At 42.1% G+C, this 26,209-nt stretch overlaps 1 protein-coding gene across 2 annotated transcripts in view; it reads right to left on the bottom strand.

The window, feature by feature from the left end:
• Positions 1–21,049, bottom strand: part of LOC148532544 (uncharacterized) — a 50,581-nt gene extending 29,532 nt beyond the window's left edge. The window contains exons 1-3 of one of the 2 annotated variants that reach the window (XM_088467579.1): positions 20,972–21,049; positions 11,051–11,365; positions 6,104–6,361 (exon numbers count right to left, since the gene is read on the bottom strand). In XM_088467579.1, the coding sequence (XP_088323705.1) occupies positions 6,104–6,361; positions 11,051–11,365; positions 20,972–21,014 (616 nt within the window). In that variant the 5' untranslated portion in view covers positions 21,015–21,049. The remainder of the gene's footprint in view (positions 1–6,103; positions 6,362–11,050; positions 11,366–20,971) is intronic. The other variant, XM_088467580.1, reaches the window with a different exon arrangement.
• Between the last annotated feature and the right edge of the window lie 5,160 nt (positions 21,050–26,209).

Genomic DNA, 26,209 nt, shown 5'->3' with positions numbered 1-26,209 from the left:
CAAAGATAATTCACCCAGGGTCTTTGGAATAAAGTCAACTCCTGACAGACACAATGACTTGGTGAGCCTACAGGATCACACATACGGCAACACTAGTTTCTGAAAGTTTTAAGCAACTGCATTAGGATATCATTAGTGGCCAGACAAGGCCGCCACATTATAATATAGTCTTACAGAACCTCCCCATTATCTCATTTGATACTCCGAGAGCCATGTAGCAATCTTTCCTACAACAGCATATACACACAAGGGTTGTTCAATAAATGAGGTAACAAGGCCTCTCATTGCGTAAATATATTCAAATCGAACATATACTGTACGTATGATCTAAATTAGAATCAAACTTGTGTGTTCAAGCATTGTGTTAAAAAATAATGTAATTAGGGTGCCATTACTAGGAGCGCTGTGAGGCACTGTGTTGCATGTTCAGGCACTGTCATCATAAATTAAAATGATAAAATTTGTGTGTTAAATAATATAACATCATTATAGTACCACTCTTATACTAGGAGTGCATTGTAACCACAAAATGGCCTTGGTACAGATTATTTGTCCACATAGAACAAATGCTTATACAAGTTGGGGACTAACAGAGCACCAAGGCATCTATCTCGGCATAGAAGAAATCAGTATCAAGCATCTGAAGCCTGGTACGTGACGGCTTGCTGAACTTCACCGTCAGTTGTGAATCACCTTCCCAGGTGCTTCTTCAATGGTCCACTGCAGTGGACAAAGTGGAAATTTTAAAGTGGGGGTATTGAAATATCAGGGGGGCTTTACTTAGATAGGCCCAAATCCTTACCCCCCCTGATATTTACATACCCAACTTCCTCCCCTCACAGTACACACAACACACAGCACAGCAAACCTCAAAGCACACCACACAGCATACTACACCTCACACCACAACTCAACTTGCCGTGCTGCTGCTACGGTGGTGACCGCGGCACTCCCATTCTGCAATGAAAATGTTGGCATATGATGGGGCCATATTTGACCCCATCTCAGTGCTCTGTTTCTGTAGGGAAAAGCGGTTTTCAAATAAAAAATATTTTTTGTTTAATATGAATTCCATGAGCAACATGGTGTAATCCACTGGTGGTCCCACACACAGGGTATTGTTGGTTATAAGGTTCCAACAAGCTTCCAAACCCAAAGTGTGCAGGATGTTGGTATATAGACTTGACGCATCCAAAGTTACCAATATAGAATCCTCACTGATTCGTCTGATATTGTCAAGTTTTCTAAAATAATTTGTGGTGTCCTCAATGAAACTTGCAGTGTCCCTAACCAATGGCTGCAGATAAAAGTCCACTAGCTGTGATAGGGGCTGACAGAGTGAGCCCCTAGCCAAAATTATCGGCTGCCTGGGAGGATTTGTTAAAGATTAAGAACCATGGGTAAGGTGTATAGGAATTATATTTTCGGATGGGCCTGTGTGAGAAAATCCGCTGTGGATATACTTATGTAGCAATTGTTCACTCCCAGTGCAATAATCGCATCCACCTCCTTTTTATAACTCCAAGTGGGATCATATTGCAATTTTTGGTAACATTCTGTGTTAGCCAGTTGACCATTGGCTTCATTGACATAATCACTGTAATTTAGCAATACAATGCTGCACGGATAACCAATTTACTGTCCTCCCGTAGAGATTTGATCGCCTTTCTCTCTTACAATGAGATATTATGATATGAAATTCATTGCTTCTCAATGAATGGTACCGTGTCTCGTTTCAGCACCCTCATGTATGTATTGATTGAGGGATTAAGAGATGGCGGATCAAATTTACTGGATTTTTTTAGGGGAATTTTTTCATGTTGCTGCTGTTGAGTAGATTGCAACATGGAGATGTCTTTTGACTGGTTATGGGAAAAATTATCCTTTAACGTAGCTGTCTGCTAAATTTATACATATCCACTTGCCAATTGAAACTGTCTTGTAGGCACAAAAGACAGACCTCGGTTTAGCAGGGAAAGCTCAGCTGTGGTAAGTCTGTGGTCAGAGAGATTAAAGATCACTGAATTTTCTTCCTCTTCTCCCACCCCTGTGGGTGGGTACATTAGGTTTTTTAGGGCTCTTCTGTTTCTATCTGATCCAATGTCTCCACTGAGCCTAGCTTGGTCCTGAAAAGACTGGCGCACAGAGTGATATGTTATCGGTGCAGAGCATCTTGTGTGTTGAGCAGCGGACGAGCAGTGAGATTCTTGAGCAAAGTAAGATGGTCCAGAAGAGTGATGTTTGTCAGCAGTAATTTGATAAAGATGTCCCCATTAAAAGTCACAGTGTCCAGGAAGGAACAGAAGTATCAATGGTGGGACATTTTCTGATGACTGTCTTTGTAGTGTCTTTCAGCTTACAGTGATAGCTGAGGGTGTGACGTCCTCCCAAAGGGGAACAGGTCCAGATTGCAAAACGGCATCAGAAGTTGATGATAAAGAAGTGACGTCTATAGACTATGATCACAAATCTTGTGAAGCAAAAGGTACAGCATGTACAGAAGTCTACAGAGATGTTGATGGCTTCAAAGGATGAGACTCTGTTATCATCATGTGATCAGAGTAATTTGAATGTGACCCAATCACACAGTTTGCTGTGGAAAGCAGAACCTTAAAGAAAGCTAATATTGAAAGTCTTGTGAAGAATAATACTCGTGTATGTGACACAATACCTTCATACAACCAGGATGGAACTTGCAATGCAGCTGAATTTAAGAAAGTGATGTTGTCTCACAGTACAAAGTTTAGAGCGGGTAAAACCTGCTAAACTGAATCTGAAAATAAAGACCTCTGTGTAGCGGAAACTTCAACGTGTGCTTGTGGAACATTTTGAAATTGTTCATCATATTTTCAAGGTCCAAAAAGTGGATGTTCAAGAAAATCCAAGTGACATGTGCTTTATTGAAGTGGTAGATCAAAGTCCTGAAGTGAAGTTTAAAGAGCAGTGGAATAAATATTCAAAAAGAAACAAAACCACAAACACAATCGGGCGCTGTGGCTCTAAATAGGGTTGTAAATCTGTAATCCGTATGCAGCTCTCTGTGGGGTGGCTGACCCCTAGAATAGAAAAGACCAAAATTGCAACAGAAGAGAGCGCAATCGGATAAACTAAATTATTTAAGAAATATTGAGAAGTGTAGAAATATCTAATGACAAAAAGAACATCTATACAACGAATCATAAGTGAAACAAATTAAAACATTGTAACTAAATGCATGTATCCAAGACACTGGTTAGATAAACTGAAGTTCAGACCGTATATAAATAATATATCAGCGGGTATCACATTAGTCTTATTGAATCAGAATCTGGGGAGAAAAAAAACAGAAAAAAGTAAAAAATAAAATCAAACGTCTGAATTGTTCTCCAATGTATGAATAATTAACATCCATGCACCGATGTGCAATAGCTTAAGTATATATTATAGTTCCATGCGGATAATGAAAGAACAGTACCAATTTAATCCAAAGTGTGAATGATTAAAGTCACCTGTGATAGCCCTGTTATATAGGCTGTTACACCAGTAATATTGTGCGCAAAATGAGCTGACCTGTTTCATGAATCTCCCGGCTTACAACTAGCTGAAAACAAAGAGCAGTGTCCGGAATGCCGCTCCGGTGGTGAGTATTCGCCGTGTGGAGGAAAAATGTGATCTTCAATATTGGAGTAAAACCTCTGTCTTTAGGGAGATAGTCGTACAGGTGGTCAGCTGGTTTGGGGCCGCTCAGGATAATGTTGGTCCCTTGAAAGAAGAGGACCAACATTATCCTGAGAGCCACCAGCATCACAACTTCCGGACCTTAGCTTTATGTCAGAGGACGTACTGGTACTTACACTCAGATTCAAGATTCTCTTGTCCACATTACACACTTGAATATTACTTCAAGGCTGAAGGTTAAAGATGTGACAAGCAGAAGTTGGCTAATGGGTCTGCCTTTTAGAGGTTTACGTAACAGAAACCTTTGTTCTATGAAAAATAAACAAAGGAAAAGCTGTTCTTTGCCTGAATCAGAAGATTCTGAGGAAAATGACTTACTGGATTTTGAGCAGTTGACAAAGATGAATTATGCCACTTTGGGAACAATTACTTCAAGTTCTTGATGCCTGATGTGGTACCCAGGGATAGGCCTCAAGTACTGCATAAAGAAAGCAGAGAGTACAAATGGTACCATAAAGTGAGGAAAAAAGAGGAGGAGACTAAACTCTGGAACCTGGAGGATGAGTCCCCAAAGAACACAAGAGTTTGTATGACCGAGGATACGATGGATGGCCCTTGTGAGGAGAGTGAAGAGGGACTTCGTCATGAAAATGCCTCATCCCATGTCACTCAACCAAGGGATTTCGAGCTGGGGAGGGGGATGAGTGACAGTATCACCAGAGATGGCGCTGGTGAGCAGCAGATTCTGTGTGAGGCAGGAAAGATCTGCCCACACAGAGAAGAAAAGGATTGTGGGAAGAGGCCTAATGGCTGTAATGAAAGAGAGTCAGTCTGAAAGACTCTGCAGTCAGGACAGGCTGGGGCCTGTGTGTCAGAGCCAGTTCTTGGGGTATTCGACCAGTACAGTCAAACAGGGGCACCACCCCATAGAGTGCGCACCCCTCCCCAACCTTCCGATTTGTCTACTGTCCCGCAGTTCCACCCATGGGCCAAAGTGGCCCGCGGCTGGTAAAATCAGGAGGTTGGGGACCCCCACCGCCGCAGCTGTGTGGTTGTGCCAGGCCTCAGAGTAGCAGAATGGATGCTGTACGCATGCGCGCATCATCCATTCAGTGCCAGGAGAGGGCTGGGGGAAGCCCAGCTAGTGATGAAGTGCTGGGCTTACCCCCAGCCTGACGTTATTGCTCCAAATAATGTCACTTAGGGGGCGATAATGGTAATTTGGCCATGCCCCCATTTTCAGGTGCTGTTAACAGAGCCAGCACAGGGTGTTCCAACCCCTGGAGCTGGCCCTGCTGTGTGTCCAGTCCAGGTGGGACTGCAGTTGGAGACTGGTGGCTAGGAAGCCGGGTTCAGACCTACAGGAGGTAGGGAGAACCCTAAAAAACTCCAAAGACTGTATGTTACTTGCAAGGAAGCAGACCAGAAGGTGAGGCTGTGGCAGACAAAGCCAGAACGTGAGTAGGCTGGAGCCTGTGAGAATACCTGTCAGAGACAGGACTGGGACATTGACGCTGAGAGACTGTGTTTGCAGATTAACTGCACAATTATAGTTCGGGGCAAAGAAGTGAGTTAGTTGCCCTAAATTGGGGATGTGTTTATTATTTTCTGTTCATTTGTGTTGCACATGATTATGCTGAAAGTAAAGGACCATTCCATTTATTTACCTAATAGCTGTGTTGGACCCTGATTGAACACCTTAGACGCTGCACAAATTCACCCCTCTACCGAGCTAATTACCCCAAGTCATCACAATATATATACAATTCATTCTATTCTTGTGACTGTTTATTTTTTAAATTCCGTTTAAAGCTTTTATATATAGTAGCGGCACCTGAACAGTTTATCTATGTTCATCACGAATATATAGCTTTGTAAATGTTAGGGTTACAAATAGGCAGTCAGCCCTCTAGGGGAACATGATAGAGAAACACTGATGAAGAACTAAAGATCAGGAACTGTGATGTGTGCAGAGAAAAGAGGGTCATATGGATGTGACTCAATAAGGGACAGTTGGGCTGTATGCTATGACATAAGAAACTCTAACCTGCCAGAAGACCTATTACATTTCTGGCTCATTATAACACGACTGTTATATTTCTGTTTTACATTTTTTAAATTGCAGCAACTTTACCTCATTGCAGTTAAAATATAAGAGTCTATATACTAAGCCTTGGAGAGAGATAAAGCAGACGGAGATAAAGTACAAAGCAATCAGCTCCTAACTGTTACTTTAAGGGCTATGTTTGAAAAATGACAGCTAGGAGCTGATTGGTTAGTAATTTAGCTCTGTCCAGTTTATCTCTTTCCAAGGTTTAGACACAGACCCCATAGTTGTGATAAATAGGAGCAGATCATTGTGTTTTGGGGGAAGGCGTCACCTGCTGACAAGTACAGTAATGATATTACAGATAAATCCATTGTACAGGTGTGTAATGATAATTACCTGTGTTGCAGTATTGCTGGGGGATCACAGTCTCGGTGACGTTACTGACAGGATTACTGGCAGTACAGGTATAGGTGAAGGTCACATCGCTGGGAGGTACATATAGGACGTCTCGCGTCACACTTATATTACTGCTATTTATACTGCCCCAGGTTATAGTCACATCTGGTGCTGTCACTATACACATCAGGGTCACAGAGCAGGGGTCACTACTGGTGACATTGTACCTGATCCAGATGTCACCGGGTGATAACTTTCCTATAGGAAACACATTGAGAGCACAGATTACCATTTTATATATCACATGCATAATAAATGATATCAATAATAATAATGATGTATTAAGCTGCTCAGTTATTTAATTGGGTGCTATAATGGTACAAACAAGCGCTCATATATTTGAATATTATGTGTCATTTATGTACTGATAGGCACAGTTTTACAATGCCATGCCTTAATTTTATATGTTGTAATGCTGCACAGCTAAAAAAAACAAACACTATTTACTTTTATTTAGAAATAATGTTTATGCGCTGGCAGAGATCGCAGTATGATCTTCACCCCGGTGCCGGAGATTGTTGGACAATTTTGGGCTGCAGAGCCTAACGAGCCCTATCTTTTCCTACCATGTCCTATTGCAGTCTGGTGAGATGTAAGGTCTGATAAATCAGGAATATGTGGACGCACTTATTCATTCAGCCTATCACAAATATATGCATGCTTATGTAACTTTATTTTCTTGCACTGCAATTTAGAGCATATAGAAATGATTGAGAATATATATATTTGTTGTGCGAGTTGCGGAAGGCCACATTTGTCGAATGGCCCCAGGCCTAGAGAGGATAAGGCCTTCCCTTTCCTCTCTAAAGCAGGCAAGCGTGTGACTGATGTGGCAGCCATTTTGTTCTATATCTTAGCTAAAAACACGTTTGGCTATCTAGTTGTCAACAAATGAAAAAATATCAAAGCTGCATAGTCCAGCCTTGTGTCCTGGAACCCCTACCCGCCGGTCCACTCGTATGTGCCGAATGTCCGGCTGCCGCTCTGTGTCAGGTGAGGGAAGGGGCTCTAGGTGACAGGTAAGGGAGGGGGCTGGAGGTGTCTGGTGAGGGAGGGGGCTGAAGGTGTCTGGTGAGGGAGGGGATTGGAGGTATCTGGTGAGGGAGGGGGTTGGAGGTGTCTGATGAGGGAGGGAGTTGGAGGTGTCTGGTGAGGGAGGGGGTTGGAGGTGTCTGGTGAGGGAGGGAGTTGGAGGTGTCTGGTGAGGGAGGGAGTTGGAGGTGTCTGGTGAGGGAGGGGGTGGAGGTGTCAGGTAAGGAAGGGAATGGGAGGAATCAGTGGAGTGAGTAGGGAGTCAGGAAATCATGGTGAGAGGAATCAGATAATGGAGGCTGTTTGATCTGTCAGGTTTTGGAGGGAGATGAAAGGAGACAGGTGGTGGGGAATGAGAGGACTCATATAATGGAAAAGGTGGGAAGAATCAGATAATGTGTTGGGGTGTATGGAAGTCGGGTAAAGGAAGGGGATGAGCAGAATCAGATAATGGCACAAAGCCTCTCAACCATCGCCTGGCCTCTTGAGTATGTCAGGTGCCCATCTGCCACCTGCCCATGTAGGGCGCTTGGTAGGTCTCTGCAGTGTCCATTACACACTGCAGAGTCTGAAATTGTACCTCCTCCACCTGCCACTGTGTGCTCGTCCTGTGCTTTTAGTACAACTCATACCCTCCTGATCATGCAAGCAAATATCCAACTAAAGTGTTGGACGCGATGCTGTTTTTCAGTTAAGCATGGCACTGGCAGTATCGTGTCACTTCAGTTGGAAAATGTCAGTTACCGAGCTTAAACATCTGGCTCAAGGCACACTAACCGGCATTTTTCAACTAAGTGCTGGGCGCTGGGGAAACAATTGAATAGCTGAGGGAACTTCTTTTTTTGACACATAGCCATGCCCCTCATGTTGTGTGACTACGCCTTCGGTGCACACGCACATTATGTCTTCATTCCCCCACTTCAAAATTTCCACTTCGACAACTGTCAATAACATCAAATTTATAATGCCATATTGATCATTTTATACAAAAAATAGTAAGTCAACAAAAAAGTAATCTAAAAGGTAGAATGCAAATATTACAAATTATCCACAATCTTGAATGGAAGAACACCTATACACGATGTACAAGTGATGTAAATTCTTTGTACACATACATTAAACATGATGTTGGTTGCAAACACACTATTAACCCTGACAGATATCCAAATCAACAAATACATTTTGTGATGGATAACATCGATTACATACTAACCCATAACTATTTCTGGAGAATTTTACAAACAAATAAAAAGAACTGCTATGGGGACCACTTTCACAACATTGTTATGCAAATGTATTTGTTGCTAAATGGGAGGATGAAACTATTTGGGAAATCAATGTATACTGAGAAAACGTAATCTGCTGGCATCGTTATATAGATGACATTTTTTTTTAATAAGGAATGGTCCAGACAGTGAACTAAATAAATGCATCCAGTACATGAATGCAAACACAATAAAACACAAAATCACCACTGGCACTAGCAAATAGTTTAGACATCTTCATAAAGGACAATACAATACAAACAAGAACACATATATAAGAAGTTTATGACACCAACATGCTCCTGACAAACAGCAATCATCATAAAACGTGGATAGAAAACATTCTGGGAGGCCAGTTTAGAAGGATGATGAAAAATTGTACCGAGGAAGATACGTTTCATAAACAAAGGCAAGAAGTCTTAGAATAAGGCTATAAAGAACCATTGATACAAGATCAAATAACTAAAGTAGCAAGAATGAACAGAATGGAACTAATTAATACAAACAGAAAAATAAAAAGTGAAGAATTTTCGATGATAATTATTACACAATATAACTGTAATTATAACATCATAGAAGATAATTGTAGAAAACATTGTTACGTTCTTTATCTTGACGAAGAACTAAAAACCATCACCCCCTCAAAACCCCAAATTATCTACAAATAAGCCAACAATGTAAATGAGACCTAACAACAAGTTATATTCAAATAGAGAATCAGCAAAAAGTAGAAACAAAGCATAACCCTGGGCGGTGGGTGGCAGGTTGATAGTGTAAGTGTAGTGCATTTCAGATAGTTTAAAATATTGTCTTTTGCTGTGGAATTGCAGGTCCCAGCAAGCCTCCACCACATGATGGTACTTGGAGAACCACAAGTACCAGCATTCGGGGCAATATGTTGAAAAATTTATCAAGCTTACCTTTTTGCCAGCGGCCCCCTGAGATATGTCTGGTATGGAGAGAGTCCCAGGGACAATGTACTCCCAGAGGCAGTCTGTAGAGTGGGATACAGGGTTCCACCTAACTCCCACTCTGCTAGTACCCAAACCAAAAAATGAAAATAAAGAAATTAAACCTAACTAAAAAAGCTAGGACCTGTGGTCAACACTGACACGTGGACCATTGTGGACTGGCCAAAAAAAAAAGAAAAACAGTCAAATACGGGTGCAGATTAAAAGCATTGACTCACAGCGTCTCCTTCACAAAAATAGATAATTTTCACTACAAGGAAAAAGTATAATCTAAAAAATAATAAAGGAGCGCTATAAGAACACGTTATTGCTTCTCAGTGAAAAGCTTATACTTTGCACATGATAAATATACAATCACAAGAACAAAAAAAAAAACACATAATGCAAAAATACTCTTTAATTAAAAAACTCAACTCCCTGGGTCACATAATATCAGAATCCTCAGGGTTCTATTTAAGAACGAGCCATAACCCCTTTAGCAAGCGCTTAAGTTTTTAAGCTTAGCTTACCGCTGTTTGTGATATCACTTATGCCATCTATAGATGGCATTAATGGTAAAGTCCGCATTGCTGTATATAAGGACCAAGCAAAAGTCGTTTGCATTACTCATTAGCCCGTCTCTGGCAGCGGGATGTAGTCAAAATACCGACGGCGGGGATGCCATCTGTTGAAATCCCGGCGTCGAAATCCCAACCCGGTGCTAAACATAGGCGGCTAAATCCCGAAGCCAGCCTACACACTGACACAGGAATCCCGACAGATGGCATCCTGATCGAAGGTAAGCAGGGCGCTCTTAGCTGTTAGCCGCTGGGGAGGGGGGTTTGCTTTAGGCACCACGGGTGGGCTAGGGTTAGGCTTTGGGGAGGTTAGAGTTAGGCACCACTGGGGGTGTTAGGGTTAGACACCACTGGGGGGGTTATGGTTATGCACTAAGGGGGGACAGTTAGGTTTAAGCACCAAGGGGGGAGGGTTAGGCACTAACGGGGAGGGTTAGGATTTAGGGTGCACGGTGGGGAGGGTTAGAGTGCAAGAAGGGTTAGGAAGACAAGGGGTAAGGGTTAGACAGCAGGCACCCCGACTGCCGGGATATCATACCCAACCCCTGGCAGCAGTAGCTGCGGCATTGGGCATGCACATGGGGTGTGTTTCTGCACATCTCTTAGGCAGCCCGAATCCCTACTAAATATAACTTAGTTCCAGGATGAACAGACACTGATCCCAGCAGTGTACATGGGGATGAGACTGTGTAACAGTGACATTGGTTGCGCTCCAGTCCAGCACTGTCACTTCATTGGCTAATTCCTAGGAAGTATAGATGAGCAGAGCGTGGACCCCAATGTTTAGATTTTGGTTTAATTCATCAATTGTGTTTTGCTTTCAGCAAAACCACCCGCAAGTGTTTTGGTTTAAATTCAAGTTTGTATTCCTTAAAAATCTATTTAAATAAAGATAAAAAAAAGCTAAAATCATGTAATTTGGACCAGTTTACATGCAACCCAAACCACGAGTACAGTTTATAAATCCAGGTTACAAACTGACAGCAGACCCGAACCGGGAATTGGTTCTACTTGGACCCTTATACATATAAATTCTGTATAGAGCAGTGACACATGACTTACTGTATACTGTCAGATTGAAGTGTAAGCATTGCTGTCCTTCGTCTTTCTCTATAGATGCTGAATAGATCCTCTGATCATCCTGTGTGAGGTCAGTGATGTGTAAGGACCCGTCCTCTGTGCTGCTCACTCTCCCCTTATAGCGATTACCGACATTCTCAATAACTCCTCTGGGTTTTGTTGTAGCGATAGCTCCAGCACTTGGGAGAAGAGTCCAAGAAATGAAACTGATATCAGTCTGACCCACCTGTAGGGTGACATCTCCTCCTTCTATAATAGTTACAGGTCTCTCTCCGCAGGGATCAGCATATATCACACCTGATGGAGGATAATAAAATGGATTAATGACCACAAAACAGAGACAACTTATTCTATATAAATGACCATATATCATGCAAATGTACATGTAACAATGCAGCACAATCATTTATAAGCCACAATTACGGTGAATAAAATAATCACTACACTGTACAGCACAGAAGACTTGTTGATGAAATTAAGTAAAAATAGGGTTGTTCCATTTTAGTATATGGATGACAATTCCACTTACATTTGATTAGTGTAAGGAATACACAGCTTACTTGTAATGTAAAACAATCTTCTATATACAGTACTGCATCGTCATATAATACACACCTGACCAATATACTGTATTCTGTGATATAGATTGTTTATTGCAGCAAATGCCTCACTGTACATGCAGAATCCAGGTGTACGTTTGTAGGGAGCCAGGGAAACTCATTTGTGGGGACTCCTACCAATAAAATGGCATTATGCCACACAGTGCTCCCCCAGTATTAATGTTATGCCCATAGTGCCCCACATTATGCCCCCAGTAGTCATGTTATGCCCCATAGTGCCCCACACAATACCCCCAGTATTCATGTTATTACACATTTTACCCCAGTATGCCACACAATGCCTCCATTATTAATGTTATGCCCCACACAATGCCTCCATTATTAATGTTATGCCCCACACAATGCCTCCATTATTAATGTTATGCTCCACAGTGCTCCACACAATGCCTCCAGTATTAATATTATACCCAACAGTGCCTCCCACGATGCCACACAATGCCCCAGTATTATTAGGCCTACAGTGCCCCCATGATGCCACACAATGCCTCAGTATTAATATTAAGGCTACAGTGCCCCCAGTATTAATATACCCACAGTGCTTCCCCAATATGCCACACAATGCACCCAGTATTAATATTATGCCCTAAAGAGCCCGCCATTGCATTATACTACACAATGCTCTCCCATCTCACCCCCACATTTTGTATGATATATATTTAATTATTTTTTCCGCCTTCAAACCCCACCCCTTATATAATTATTTTCTCTCCATTTGGGGTCTATTCATCATTCTATAAATAATGTATTTTTATGTAATTTACATAAAAATATTATTTTATAGTGACAGCCCCATTCATTATTATAGTAATGCAGGAGACATCACTGATATCTCCTGGTTACTTGTGCAGCCGCGATAATTTCCACACTCCTTAATTATGGGGATGTAGAAATTCACCAAAATTCTGAAAATAATGTATTTCTGGAATTTGAGTGTGTTACTGTACGCCAGGGGTGGAGGAACCTTTTCTTTTGCCTAGGTCCATTTTGATATATATAACATTATTTGTGGGCCTGGTTCAGACCATGCCCCTTCGTGTGATGTCACACGGGGGCGGGGCCACAATTGCCGGTGATTACAGCAATGCCCGGAGCATCCTCAGGTGGCACTGCTGCATAGATTCTGGCTGCGGTGTGCCATTCTAGGTACCCTGCTAGCCAAATGAGGTTAGCAGAAAAAAAGCTCAGAGGGCCAGACCAAATTATTCCGAGGGCCTTATAAAGCCCCCGGGCAGGAGGTTCCCCATCCCTGCTGCACGCCATCCTCAGATGGCGTACAGCCCCCTTAAGTCTTCACAAGCTGCCATTTACACTGAAGTTTGTGAAACAGGGGGACTGCAGTGGGACTCTCCCCTCCTCGCCTCCTCCTCCCTCCCCCTTTCTGCGCTCCTTCTTGGCCGGCTTCCTCCCCTGCCGGTGCATGCTGCTGCAGCGTGAATAGCAGTCCGGTCCCCAGTGTTTACTGTAAACAGTTAACTAATAAAATAACACAATAGAAGAAGCCCGTACAAGTGCCACCTGGGAACAGACAGGGGAGACGCTTCCCGTCAGCAGCATGGAGCGGTGGGGAGAACATTGAAAAATAAAACTTTTTCTAATTTATATATAATATACACTTAACGCAGCTGTAATCAGTACTGCACATGCACCACGTCTGTGAACGGAAGTGGCGTGTGCGCAGCACGCATGACAGCATCGCTAATGTAGGAGCCGGCAGAGAAAAGTATTTTTTTCCCTGAAAAGCGGTCACTGCAAAAATATCAGCTTTTCAGTAGAGATAGTTATGGAGAGGAGGAATGATGAATTCCTCCAGTAATTAGGTAGAACTCCATGCGTTAATTATAATTACACAATGCAAATCAATAGTACTATATAGCAATAGAGTTAATATGATACACAGTAAAATTACAATATAAAGAATGATAAAAAAACGGCTAGTACCGGTATTCCAAAATAGACATACACACAACATAAAACAGAAAACAAGAGACATAAAAGTGCAATGACTTGGTAAATCCGTTTAAAAAAAGGGGGTGGACACGCTTTTGAGCGTTCTACTCTGTCTCCTAAAAACTGAATGTGATAATTAATAAGTCTAGCATGTGGAGTTATAGGACTTGATATTATCCTTTCCACAGGATTTCGTAATCCAATGTAAGTCAGTAATTGAAATAGATCGTATGATATAGTCTCACCATTACAGGATAGATTTCAAAATAAGTGTAATTATACTTTTACTATATATGAGGACTACAGGAAGTGCCTGAGGGCTTCTCTGTTTTCACATGAAGCTATAACTGACAATGAGGTGAAGGTCTGACCGCCTTCACACACACCAACCAATCACCGGGATCCGGTCTAAAGATCTACAGTAAAGAGGCATACAATGTCTAGACAGATGCCAGATGTTAGACAGTCAATAGGTCGAGAGGGACAAAATGTTGACAGGCACAAAAAAGCAACACACTAAAGGTCGATGTGTAAGAAGGTCGACAGGGTCAAAAGGTCAACATGAAAATGGTCGACACAAAAATGGTAGACACATGTTTTTATTGTTTTGTTAGGGTTAGGCACTTACCGGACAGTTAGGAATAGGCACTTACCCCGACGGTTTGGGTTAGGCACCAGGAGGGAGGGTTAGGGTTAGGACCAAGGGGAGGGTTAGGGTTAGGGTGAAGATTAGGGCTAGAAAAAAATAAAAAAAAATCAGGTGTCGGCCATTTTCATGTTGGCCTTTTGACCCTGTCGAACCTTCTGACATGTTGACCTTTAGTGCATCAACTTTTTGTCCCTGTCGACCTTTTGTCCCTGTCGACTGTCTAACATCTGGTGTCTATCTAGACATTGTCTACCTTTTTACTGTAGATCTTTCAATCCACACCTCCAATCACCAAACATCAATTAAGACCAACCCCCTGCAAGTGAAATAAGTTACGGGTATGCTCCTAGCAGTGAACGGACTAGCATGCACAGTGGTTACTAGCGCTGATCTTCAGATCTCCTAGCAATGAACGGACTAGCATGCACAGCGGTTACTAGCGCTGATGTTCAGATCTCCTAGCAATGAACGGACTAGCATGCACAGCGGTTACTAGCGCTGATGTTCAGATCTCCTAGCAATGAACAGACTAGCATGCACAGCGGTTACTAGCGCTGACGTTCAGATCTCCTAGCAATGAACGGACTAGCATTCACAGCGGTTACTAGCGCTGACGTTCAGATCTCCTAGCAATGAACGGACTAGCATGCACAGCGGTTACTAGCGCTGACGTTCAGATCTCCTAGCAATGAACGGACTAGCATGTACAGCGGTTACTGGCGCTGACGTTCAGATCTCCTAGCAATGAACGGACTAGCATGCACAGCGGTTACTAGCGCTGACGTTCAGATCTCCTAGCAATGAACGGACTAGCATGCACAGCGGTTACTAGCGCTGACGTTCAGATCTCCTAGCAATGAACGGACTAGCATGCACAGCGGTTACTAGCGCTGACGTTCAGATCTCCTAGCAATGAACGGACTAGCATGCACAGCGGTTACTAGCGCTGACGTTCAGATCTCCTAGCAATGAACGGACTAGCATGCACAGCGGTTACTAGCGCTGACGTTCAGATCTCCTAGCAATGAACGGACTAGCATGTACAGCGGTTACTGGCGCTGACGTTCAGATCTCCTAGCAATGAACGGACTAGCATGCACAGCGGTTACTAGCGCTGACGTTCAGATCTCCTAGCAATGAACGGACTAGCATGCACAGCGGTTACTAGCGCTGACGTTCAGATCTCCTAGCAATGAACGGACTAGCATGCACAGCGGTTACTAGCGCTGACGTTCAGATCTCCTAGCAATGAACGGACTAGCATGCACAGCGGTTACTGGCGCTGATTTTCAGATCTCCTAGCAATGAACGGACTAGCATGTACAGCGGTTACTGGCGCTGACGTTCAGATCTCCTAGCAATGAACGGACTAGCATGTACAGCGGTTACTGGCGCTGACGTTCAGATCTCCTAGCAATGAACGGACTAGCATGTACAGCGGTTACTGGCGCTGACGTTCAGATCTCCTAGCAATGAACGGACTAGCATGCACAGCGGTTACTAGCGCTGACGTTCAGATCTCCTAGCAATGAACGGACTAGCATGCACAGCGGTTACTGGTGCTGACGTTCAGATCTCCTAGCAATGAACGGACTAGCATGCACAGCGGTTACTAGCGCTGATGTTCAGATCTCCTAGCAATGAACGGACTAGCATGCACAGCGGTTACTGGCGCTGATTTTCAGATCTCCTAGCAATGAACGGACTAGCATGTACAGCGGTTACTGGCGCTGACGTTCAGATCTCCTAGCAATGAACGGACTAGCATGTACAGCGGTTACTGGCGCTGACGTTCAGATCTCCTAGCAATGAACGGACTAGCATGCACAGCGGTTACTAGCGCTGACGTTCAGATCTCCTAGCAATGAACGGACTAGCATGCACAGCGGTTACTGGTGCTGACGTTCAGATCTCCTAGCAATGAACGGACTAGCATGCACAGCGGTTACTAGCGCTGACGTTCAGATCTCCTAGCAATGAACGGACTAGCATGCACAGCGGTTACTGGCGCTGATGTTCAGATCTCCTTGCAACCAGCGGAACCTGAGTAGGTGGTAAAACGCCGTGCTGCCCGCTGTGGTTCCTAACAGTGACGCTGTGCACGTATATGGCCGAGAGACCACAGTACAGGCTTTGCTGGTGTCCAGGCTAAGGAGCATATTAAAGGTTTGGGAATCCGCAGCAGAGATAGCCACGACTGAGCTGAACAAATGCCCCTGACCAAGTGACCCTCTCCAACAAAGCGAACATTGACAAGAACACTACAACATAGGAACATAGGAAAATGTAAATGTAATCTACTATGGTCACATCTATTGTTTTACAATCTAAGGTGTCTATATACTAAGCTTTAATAAACAGTATAAATGTGCCTCCAATCAATACAATCTGTTGCAAAAATAACTAACACAATGTTGCAATTATTGAACTACACAATGTGTCTATGAGACACTTCTATAGAATTTTTGAGACCAGTGTAAAATTCAATCCCCTCTATATACTTTATATGGAATAGATCACATATATATAAGGAAAAGAGAGGTTTGCAAAATTTCCAGCATTCAGGGATCAATGGAATTGCCCATATAACATTAGAGTATTTATATTGTGCAATAATTTACTATCATCTGTTGTACTGGTACGTAGGGAGTCAAAATGATCTCCCTTATCAGTGGTGGTATGGTCCTTCCTTTTGCCGTGTAATCCGTGCGCTCTCCCGTCCACCCAGTCATTTATTTTTCATGTAATCAATTTTATTCTTTGACCTTTAAGGTCTCCGAAAAAAAAAAAGAAACGAGGGCGTCACAATTCTCCAGGCTGTCTCTATAAAATTCCAACCATTTGAGTATTATATATTATTAGAAATTTTTGGAGTGATATAAGTGCGAGATCAATCATCAAACTTGGGCGATTTCTCTGTCTGGCAGTCCCGGTATGGGCAGACAAGGAGATTTATCTAATTTCCAGTCATCTACTGAATTAAAATGTTATAACAAATTAGATTCGGTGTGCCCCTTTGGAGGAGTAGCTGGGACACAGGGCCTGATTCAGACCTGGTCACAAGCGCTGAGCGCTCGCAACCAGGTCGATGGTGGCCCACAGCGCGTGCGCACGATGGAGCCGGCTCCGTCGTGCGCATGCGCAAGACCCGGCTAGCGACGGGCAATCCGTCGTTCCGTTTCTCGCACCAAAGGGGGCGAGCTGTTGATGTTGAGTGACAGCTCGCCCCCTTTGGTGGGTGGGCCAGGGCGGTGGCTGCCCAAACGGAGGCGTGCCAGAGGGAATGCTTGCCGTTTGGGGGCGGCCCCACTGACATCACGAGTGATGTCACTGGAGAGCTTCCGGCTCTGTTAGAGCCAAAAGCTCTCTGGGGCTTGCGATGAATGAGACCCTACCACAAGGGTCTCGTCGCAAGCCCGAAGGTCGCGATGGTCTTGGCAATACAATACAATACATCCTACAATGCCCCTATGCAGCAGTGTCCCTATAGTAGTGCCCCGTGAGGTAAGGCCCCTATATTAATGCCACTGTAATAGAGCCCATATGGTAATGCCCCATAGTAGTGCCCATATAGTAATGCTCCCATAGTAATGCTCCTGTAGTAGTGCCCATATAGTAATGCCCTCATAGAAATGCCCCTGTAGTAGTGCCCATATAGTAATGACCCTGTAGTAGTGCCCATATAGTAATGCCCCTGTAGTAGTGCCCATATAGTAATGCCCCTGTAGAAGTGCCCATATGGTATTGCCCCTGTAGTAGTGCCCCTATAGTAATGCCCCTGTAGTAGTGCCCCCATAGTAATGCCCCTATAGTAATGCCCCTGTAGTCCCGCTTACACACACAAAAAAATAATACTTACCTTAATCCCCGCTCCTGCATCCGCTGCCGTCAGGTATGCCCGGCTGCTCCTCGGAACTATGGGAGAGACGTCATGATGTCTCTCCCATAATGCCCATAGGGAGCGCCAGAAGCTGGAGTTCAGGAGAGAACTCCATCCTCCAGTTAACGCAGCGCTGCAGGGAAGGAGCCGGGCGCACGCTGGTAATAAAATGTCAGCGGGCATCTGGCTTGGAACCTCCCTGCGGCGCCGGGCTGGAGGAAACTGGCGGCGGGTGTAGCAGCGCACCTGGTACATGTGCCCCTCCATCACCCCCCCTAGTTGCGGCCCTGGTTTGTCTTTAGTGAATTTGCGAGATGAAAAACATGCCTACACTCACCCGAGATTGCAATCTCGACCAAACTCAAATCTTAGTAAATTTACCCCTTAGAGTCTTCGGGACTATCAAAGACAAAGGTAGACCGGCCGGTGCCCAACCAGAACAGATCATTTTGGGAACCAGTCGCTATTCTATGCAGGAGCCCAGCAGTACAAGTGGCTCTTGTAATATACTCAATGCAAGCTGCTCATATTCCCTTAGCACATCACAGGTGCGTGTAAGGGAGGGGTTAATCTAGACAAGAAAAAAACAATATACAGAATCCCCCCGTACACTGCAATGGCCAGCAATAGAGACATACATGCTACATGATGATACATTGAGAAGACTCAGTCACACCTCTGCGTACTAATGTCCCCAATTCGGATCATATTTTCAATTTCATATGTCATAAGTTTCTAAATTGAGAGCCAATTCACATGGAGGCACCCCAGTATCCTTCCATATGGCACTATAAGAATCAGCATTCCCTCCAGCTACTGATACCATACATGCTGCACAAAACAGTGATAAACAAAATGCCAGCTGCTCATAACCAATTTATTGGCTGGTATTTTGTGCATCTATGAACTAGGCATTATTATGGGGCAAAACATTAAGTAGGGCACTCCTATGGGGCATAGCATTAAGTAGGGCACTCCTATGGGGCATAACATTAAGTAGGGCACTCATATGGGGCATAACATTAAGTAGGGCACTCCTATGTGGCATAACATTAAGTAGGGCACTCCTATGGGGCATAACATTATGTAGGGCACTCCTATGGGGCATAACATTAAGTAGGGCACTCCTATGGGGCATAACATTAAGTAGGGCACTCCTATGTGGCATAACATTAAGTAGGGCACTCCTATGGGGCATAACATTAAGTAGGGCACCACTATGTGGCATAACATTAAGTAGGGCACTCCTATGGGGCAAAACATTAAGTAGGGCACTCCTATGGGGCATAACATTAAGTAGGGCACTCCTATGTGGCATATCATTAAGTAGGGCACTCCTATGTGGCATAACATTAAGTAGGGCACTCCTATGTGGCATAACATTAAGTAGGGCACTCCTATGGGGCATAACATTAAGTAGGGCACTCCTATGGGGCATAACATTAAGTAGGGCACTCCTATGGGGCATAACATTAAGTAAGGCACAACTATGGGGCATAACATTACTAGGGCACTCCTATGGGGCATAACATTAAGTAGGGCACTCCTATGGGGCATAACATTAAGTAGGGCACTCCTATGGGGCATAACATTAAGTAGGGCACCTCTATGGGGCATAACATTACTAGGGCACTACTATGAGGCATAACATTATGTAGGGCACTCCTATGGGGCATAACATTACTAGGGCACTACTATGGGTTATAACATTACTAGGGCACTATTATGGGGAATAACATTACTAGGGCACTACCAGGGCTGGATTCAGGGTAGCTGCACCCCTGTGCCGCCTAGGTGATGGTCGTCCCCTCTATGAAAGGAACTAGGGAAATAATATGGGGCATAAAATTAACAACCACCATGGAAAGAGGTCTCTCTAGATGCATTGGGCTGGAGCCCTTCAAAATGTTGCTATGGAGCCCACATAGTTCTGGCAACGCCCCTGGATTGTTGGGTAAGTTCTTAAAATAGATAGTGCAGAAAAACTATTGTATCACAGAGCTTGAAGCAACCAATTAATAACATATCGTAGTCCCACACAATAGATACTTTTTGATACTTTGATACCACTGAAAGGAAAAGGGTTTCTTTGTTTCCTAGAATGCATCCAGGACTTAATGCAGCAATTTTATGATAGAAAATAATTTAATTGCAAAAACTATTCAGTGTCACTGGGTGCTGTTTACTGCAATAAGCTCTGCTCCATCTGTACTGTAAATAGATGCAGTATCATGATGTATAGTACAGTAGTATCCTCCTGCTGGCAGCCCGTCTTTAATAATCTCTCATAGAACCACATTGGCTGGTAATTCACATATCTCATTTATTAGGCTCAGAGCAGATGAATAAATACAGCAGTGAGCAATAATCTTATGTATCATGTGATTGGAGCATATCTTTACCAATTGCTGTTATTTTAAGTATTTTACTAACTTTCCCGCTGCATTAGTCACCGACCGACACTGTACCCAGGTAGTGTTATACACATTTACATTTTAAAACTTCAGATATTTTGTTTAAACAAATTTTATTTTATTTTCAATTATTTTAACTCTGTAGTGACTCCCAGCCATGGAGTACCCAGTCTAGGAATCCTAATGGGTGAATGTAACTACAGACAGCTCAGAACATCTGCCCCAGGTACCGACAGGCAATTTTATTTGGTGGTATTAGAAAAAAAAGTCATTACAGTCTATGACATTAGTATATACCATTTATAGCTCATCTAGGAGCTGATGGATAGAGGCCATTACCGATTATCGATACATTACTGATATATCAACAGATAACAAACTAAATAAACTCACATCTCTGAAGTATCATGAAGATCAATATGGGCAGCTGGAGCATTTTCCTTCAGTCTTTCATCATATATTACGTGACTGTTCATCAGACACAGGGTACAGCTACAGGAAGTGAGTGGTTTCTACTAAACGGAAGTATTGTATATTCGATTATAACGCCCTCTTCTGCATTATATATTTTCTGTCACTGAGAAGAAAGAAGAGTTAAGTGTATATATCTATATAATAATTATCCTTTATTTTTATGGCACCACAAGGTTTCAGCAGCGCCTTACAAATGAATAAAACAAGAAAATAGTGACTGACAGTATAAAACACTGCAGGACAAGGACATGGTTTATACACATTACTGTAGTTGTGATTATAACACTCCAATAAGCAGCAGGATATATATTTCTGTCTAACTTCATCCAGTGTTTTAGCAACAAGATGTTTCCGATACCTTTATTTTCCTACTAATCTAACCTTATATATATAGAGAACACTCTATATTGTTACTACAGTTCCTTTTAAATCTACAGAACTAAGACTCCTGAATATTCATTTTCCATGTATTCATATGTACACTGTAATAGTGGGCATAGCTATTTGTATCTACACATTTAAAAAAAAAATCACAAATACTTATTTAATATTCCTGTGATAGGATTAAGTTAAGGGTGCCCTCTCCTGGGGTAAATGGGCACTTCCCAACACACAGCAGCCAGGAAACAGCACACCAGTCCAGGGTTTCCATGAAGTTAGCTGAAGCTAGTTTAGTATTCACAAAAAGAAAACAAAATAAAATCCTAACCTGTCTGGGCTCTAACTCAGGAGTTCCCAAACATGATCTTCAAGGCAAACTAAACAGTCCAGGTTTTAAGGCTAGCCATGCTAGAGCACAGCTGTCTTAATTAGTGCCTCAGTTATTTTGATTTAACCATCTTTGCTCAAGCATGGATAATCACTAAATCCTGGACTGTTAGTGTGCCTTGAGGACCGAGGTTGGGAAACACTGCTCTAACAAAACATAGAAATCTGCTCTCTCATCTATGGTAGGACCTAATGCCCCTACCACAAACATAGGCATATGCACAGTACTCACGGTCATTAAATCACAGGGTCTCTTAACAAGCCTGCTGCCTATTTCCCCAGGTAGTGAGACACTGAGTAAAGCCCCAAACACACATTTATCAGCCCATACAGGTGTAAGAACTAATTAGCTTGTTCTCAGACTAAAGCACTGAAGACCCAAAATGGGCCCAATGGATGGAGCCCATCCTCACTCTCCATCCATAACCCTGTGAACCCTTATCCAGCTTTTACTAAAGCCCAAACATCTATCAAGTCTGTTTTGCAATCATAGACATTTTCCTGTGGTTTTTAATACATATAGGTCAGAATCCTGGGACAAAAATATCTCCTGTGTACAACCTTACCAGTGCTTTTGTCACACTTATTACTCCAAATCATATCTAGGAATTCCACTGAGGATTTTATTTTATTTATGTAAAAGGTCAATTAAAATAATTGATTATAATATACTCCATAAAATTCTGAAGATCCCAACCATATCAGTAGAATATTGTCTATTATATAAAACCAGTGCTATTTATCAGCAGGAACAATTAGGAACTCAATTCCAGAACCTCTCATTAATTACATAATGTTCTGGACCAAACTGTATTTTCCATAAGATAAGTTTATATTAAAGTCCCTTTTAAGTGCCTTCTTTTCTAAATAAATATATACATATGGATTATTAAAAATCATATTCTGCTCCCATACACCCATAAATTGACAAAACTGGGGTGAAATTAGACCCCATGGCGGTTCCACACCTCTGTAAATTACATCTGTCCAAAATGTTCAAATAATTGTGAGTTAGAATAAGAATATGTATTAAATGTGGAATATGTACTACAATTTTTTGAGGCTCTACATTATGTTCTGTAGCGTAGTGGCTGCTATACTTATTTTGATTAATTATCTTTCATGTATCGATGCAATACAAGGGAATCTGAAAAATAAAAAAGCTCATGAAGCTACTAGACTGCTCTGTGGAGCTTTCCTAAACCATGTGAGTTAAACTGCTAAACCTGGCTATATTATATATGGGCATCCAATCAGGAGCAGTATTCCTGAAAATCTCTTGACTGTTTACCCATCTACAAAGTAGAAGTAGATGTCTAGAACTAATGCTAAATAGCACATGCTGGTAGGGAATTGTTGAGTTTTTACAGTATAACAGACAAGATAGCTGCCATCACACTTCACACTCCATTGCATTTTTATATATTTTTGCTTTTTAAATAGTAGGAACTGTATTTGAACTAAGAGCCATCATCTCATATAAATTATCCCACTTCTGTAATTTTTAATATTTAGTAAACAAGCTGGCAAACAGTTACTATTTGACAGTCTCAAACTGTCATCACAACCTAATTTGAGATGCCATATTAAGCCAAACAATCCCTTGTATAAAAGTAGCATTATCACAAAGACAGAATGTATTAAATGGCATTTAGTATGACAAAAAAAGTCACAATGCAATGAAAATGATTATAGTGAATTGTCTTGCAGAACATGAAAGCTAAATAATTTATTTCAAGTTAAACATTTCATGTAATCTGCTGGCCAGGGAGTTGAAAGTTTGTATGCCTGTGATGTCCTCCACATGATGTAATTATAATTTATTAAAGGATATACTTTTATTATTTAATTTAGAATGTAGAAACTTTGCCTACTGGGATGCGTATGTTTTCCACCTAGTATAGGGCAGTTTGAAGCGCACACTGATGATGACTTATAGTAAACCAGGCACATGTGCTGCTGATGTGGAGGTGGGTGCATCAAGAGACAGCTCTGCCTATGTGTGTACACAATATTTTGTCAGGCATGTTTCTTTTGTGTTATGTACATCAAATTCTGCATCGGCCCCATTTTGTGTTAAAATGTGCTGCATTTTGTTATTCTTTTTTTGTGGCTATAATACATGTTATTTAATAAACAATTATTATATTATCCACTTTCATGTTGTATTTTTTATTGCATAGTATGTATTATTTATAGACAAAACAGTTTATATTTCAAATGCTGTATTACTATCCTCCCAAAGTAATTTTAATGGTCAGGAGGCTTTCCGGTTGCAAATTGTATCATCTAATTATTGTCCTATATTAGACTTGTTTTAGACTCTAATACTTCTTTTCCACTGCCCAAAAAATCTAGATTATTGCTGGGTCTACCAGGGTCACAGCTTGGTGTAAAAGGGTCCTTAAAAAATAACCTAGATCAAGTGACCAGGGAATCTGACCCTGGTAGCTACCAGCGTCGAACCTGGGAAGGACCAGGGTAATGGTGCAGAGTAAACAGCGCAAACTAGGTTATCTGACCCAGGTCATGTGAAAAAGCCACTGATTGGAGCTTCAGTGAGCAGTCACTACCTTTTATGACCTCATCTTTGTGGGCCTGAAAAGGCCAATTCTAATGACATACACAGGTTTTGAAGGGCAGTCCAGGGTTTATTGTAAACTGAGCCGACCTGGGAATAACCCAGGTCCAAGGTGCAGTGTAAACGGGTCTGACCCGGCTGTGACACGGGTTGGAACCATGTTCAATAACACGGGTCAGACCCAGGTTTTTGGTGGAAAAGGGGTATAAAAGGATAGGAGGGTGCTGATGATCTACCTACCAGTCTTACATATAATCTAGTCTTGTTTTGTCAATAAACATAATTGCACCATTTATAATTATTCCAGTCTCCAGGCTATTGAGTCCTTTAGTAATTTGCATAGATATTGTGTAGTTGACTGTGTGCCATGTTACTTTGTTACAGTAATCCTTAATAAGAGGGAGGATTTGTTACTGTACTATGTTTTCAATGCAATTCTGTTCATTAGACAATATGTGCTACCAAATGTGGCCACCTAGTGACGATACTGAGTAACTGTAATTTAATTTCTATTTATACACCATCTCAGTTACATGAATAAATCTCCCAGCTTTACAATTATGCTTGTACATGAAACAGACACTTTTAAACAATCTAATCATTAATTACCATTTATGGTACTGAGTCTGAGAAATGTTATATTCTGTATATCATGATGTTATATGTACACTACTGATAAACATGATTTCAAATATCTAGGGAGTGATTCAATAGCTTTTAGGGTGGCGATAATTAATGGGCATCTTACAGAGCAATTACATTTTTTTGGGTGCCCATTAATTATTACTCTTGCTGCACCGAAAATCATCCAGTATAGTCGCGTAAAGTGGTTAAACTAGTCTAAAGTCCTGGTTCGGACGCCCAAATTTCTGTTTGGGTGCCCAAAACACAGACTTTTCACACATTCTACTCGCCATCTCGGGAGGCTGCGAGCAGAAAAGTGAATTACTCCATCAGACGCACATTAGCTAAAAATACAATAGGGAAAAATTATATTAGCTTGCGCTCAGCTTATGAGATTTAAATACATGAGTGGTATGTGTAATAATGATGGTAATGAGGTGAAAAAAAATCAATAAAAAAATCAATAAAAATTTGAGAAAATATAATACCCAAAAAATAAAGCTCTATATAAAAAAAATTGTATTTTAAAAGCCATACATGAATTGCAGCATTATTTTTCCCCATTGTATTGTTTCTGGGAGGGTGGTGACCTCTCTAGCAGTAGCAGCTCCCAACTAGACTTCGTTGATCCAGATAAGCGCACTGCAAAATCTCTTTGCCCATTGGCTAAAGCTGCGATAAGAACAATTGAATTCCCCTCACAGTGTTGTTCATTTTCCCCTTCATGTACAAAATTTCAAAAACTATTTCAGCATTTTTTTAAAACCATTTTCTTTTTTTATTCTGCTTTCCTTTGGTGATCGGGCAGTTTAGGGCAGATAGTGTGCTGGTTTGTTAATTTATTTTATGACTTTTTTTGCCCACAAACACCTGGCAATAAGTTCTATAAATGTTTTAACTCTATTCTAAAACATAGCAGAGGTATAATAATAATCCACTAAACAGAGAATGATTTTTCACAAATATACATCAGAAACATGAATATGTTGTATAGAATCATTGAGGAGATTAGGTCTTTAGCTACAGAGCCATAACTAGGGTGGTGCAGCCGGTGCCACCATACAGAGCGCAACATGCTCCAAGGTCGGAACCACCCACCCACCACAATCTCTATCGGCTGCCGGGCACCCACTTCTATGTATTAGTAGCGTTGCGCCTGGGCCGGCAACTTTACTGCACAGCCC

This window comes from Taudactylus pleione, unplaced genomic scaffold (assembly GCF_031769625.1).
Source record: "Taudactylus pleione unplaced genomic scaffold, aTauple2 ptg000073l, whole genome shotgun sequence".
NCBI classification, from domain to species: Eukaryota; Metazoa; Chordata; class Amphibia; order Anura; family Myobatrachidae; genus Taudactylus; species Taudactylus pleione.
The sequence above is the reverse complement of the archived record's forward strand: the minus strand, read 5'-3'. Positions and strand labels throughout refer to the sequence as shown.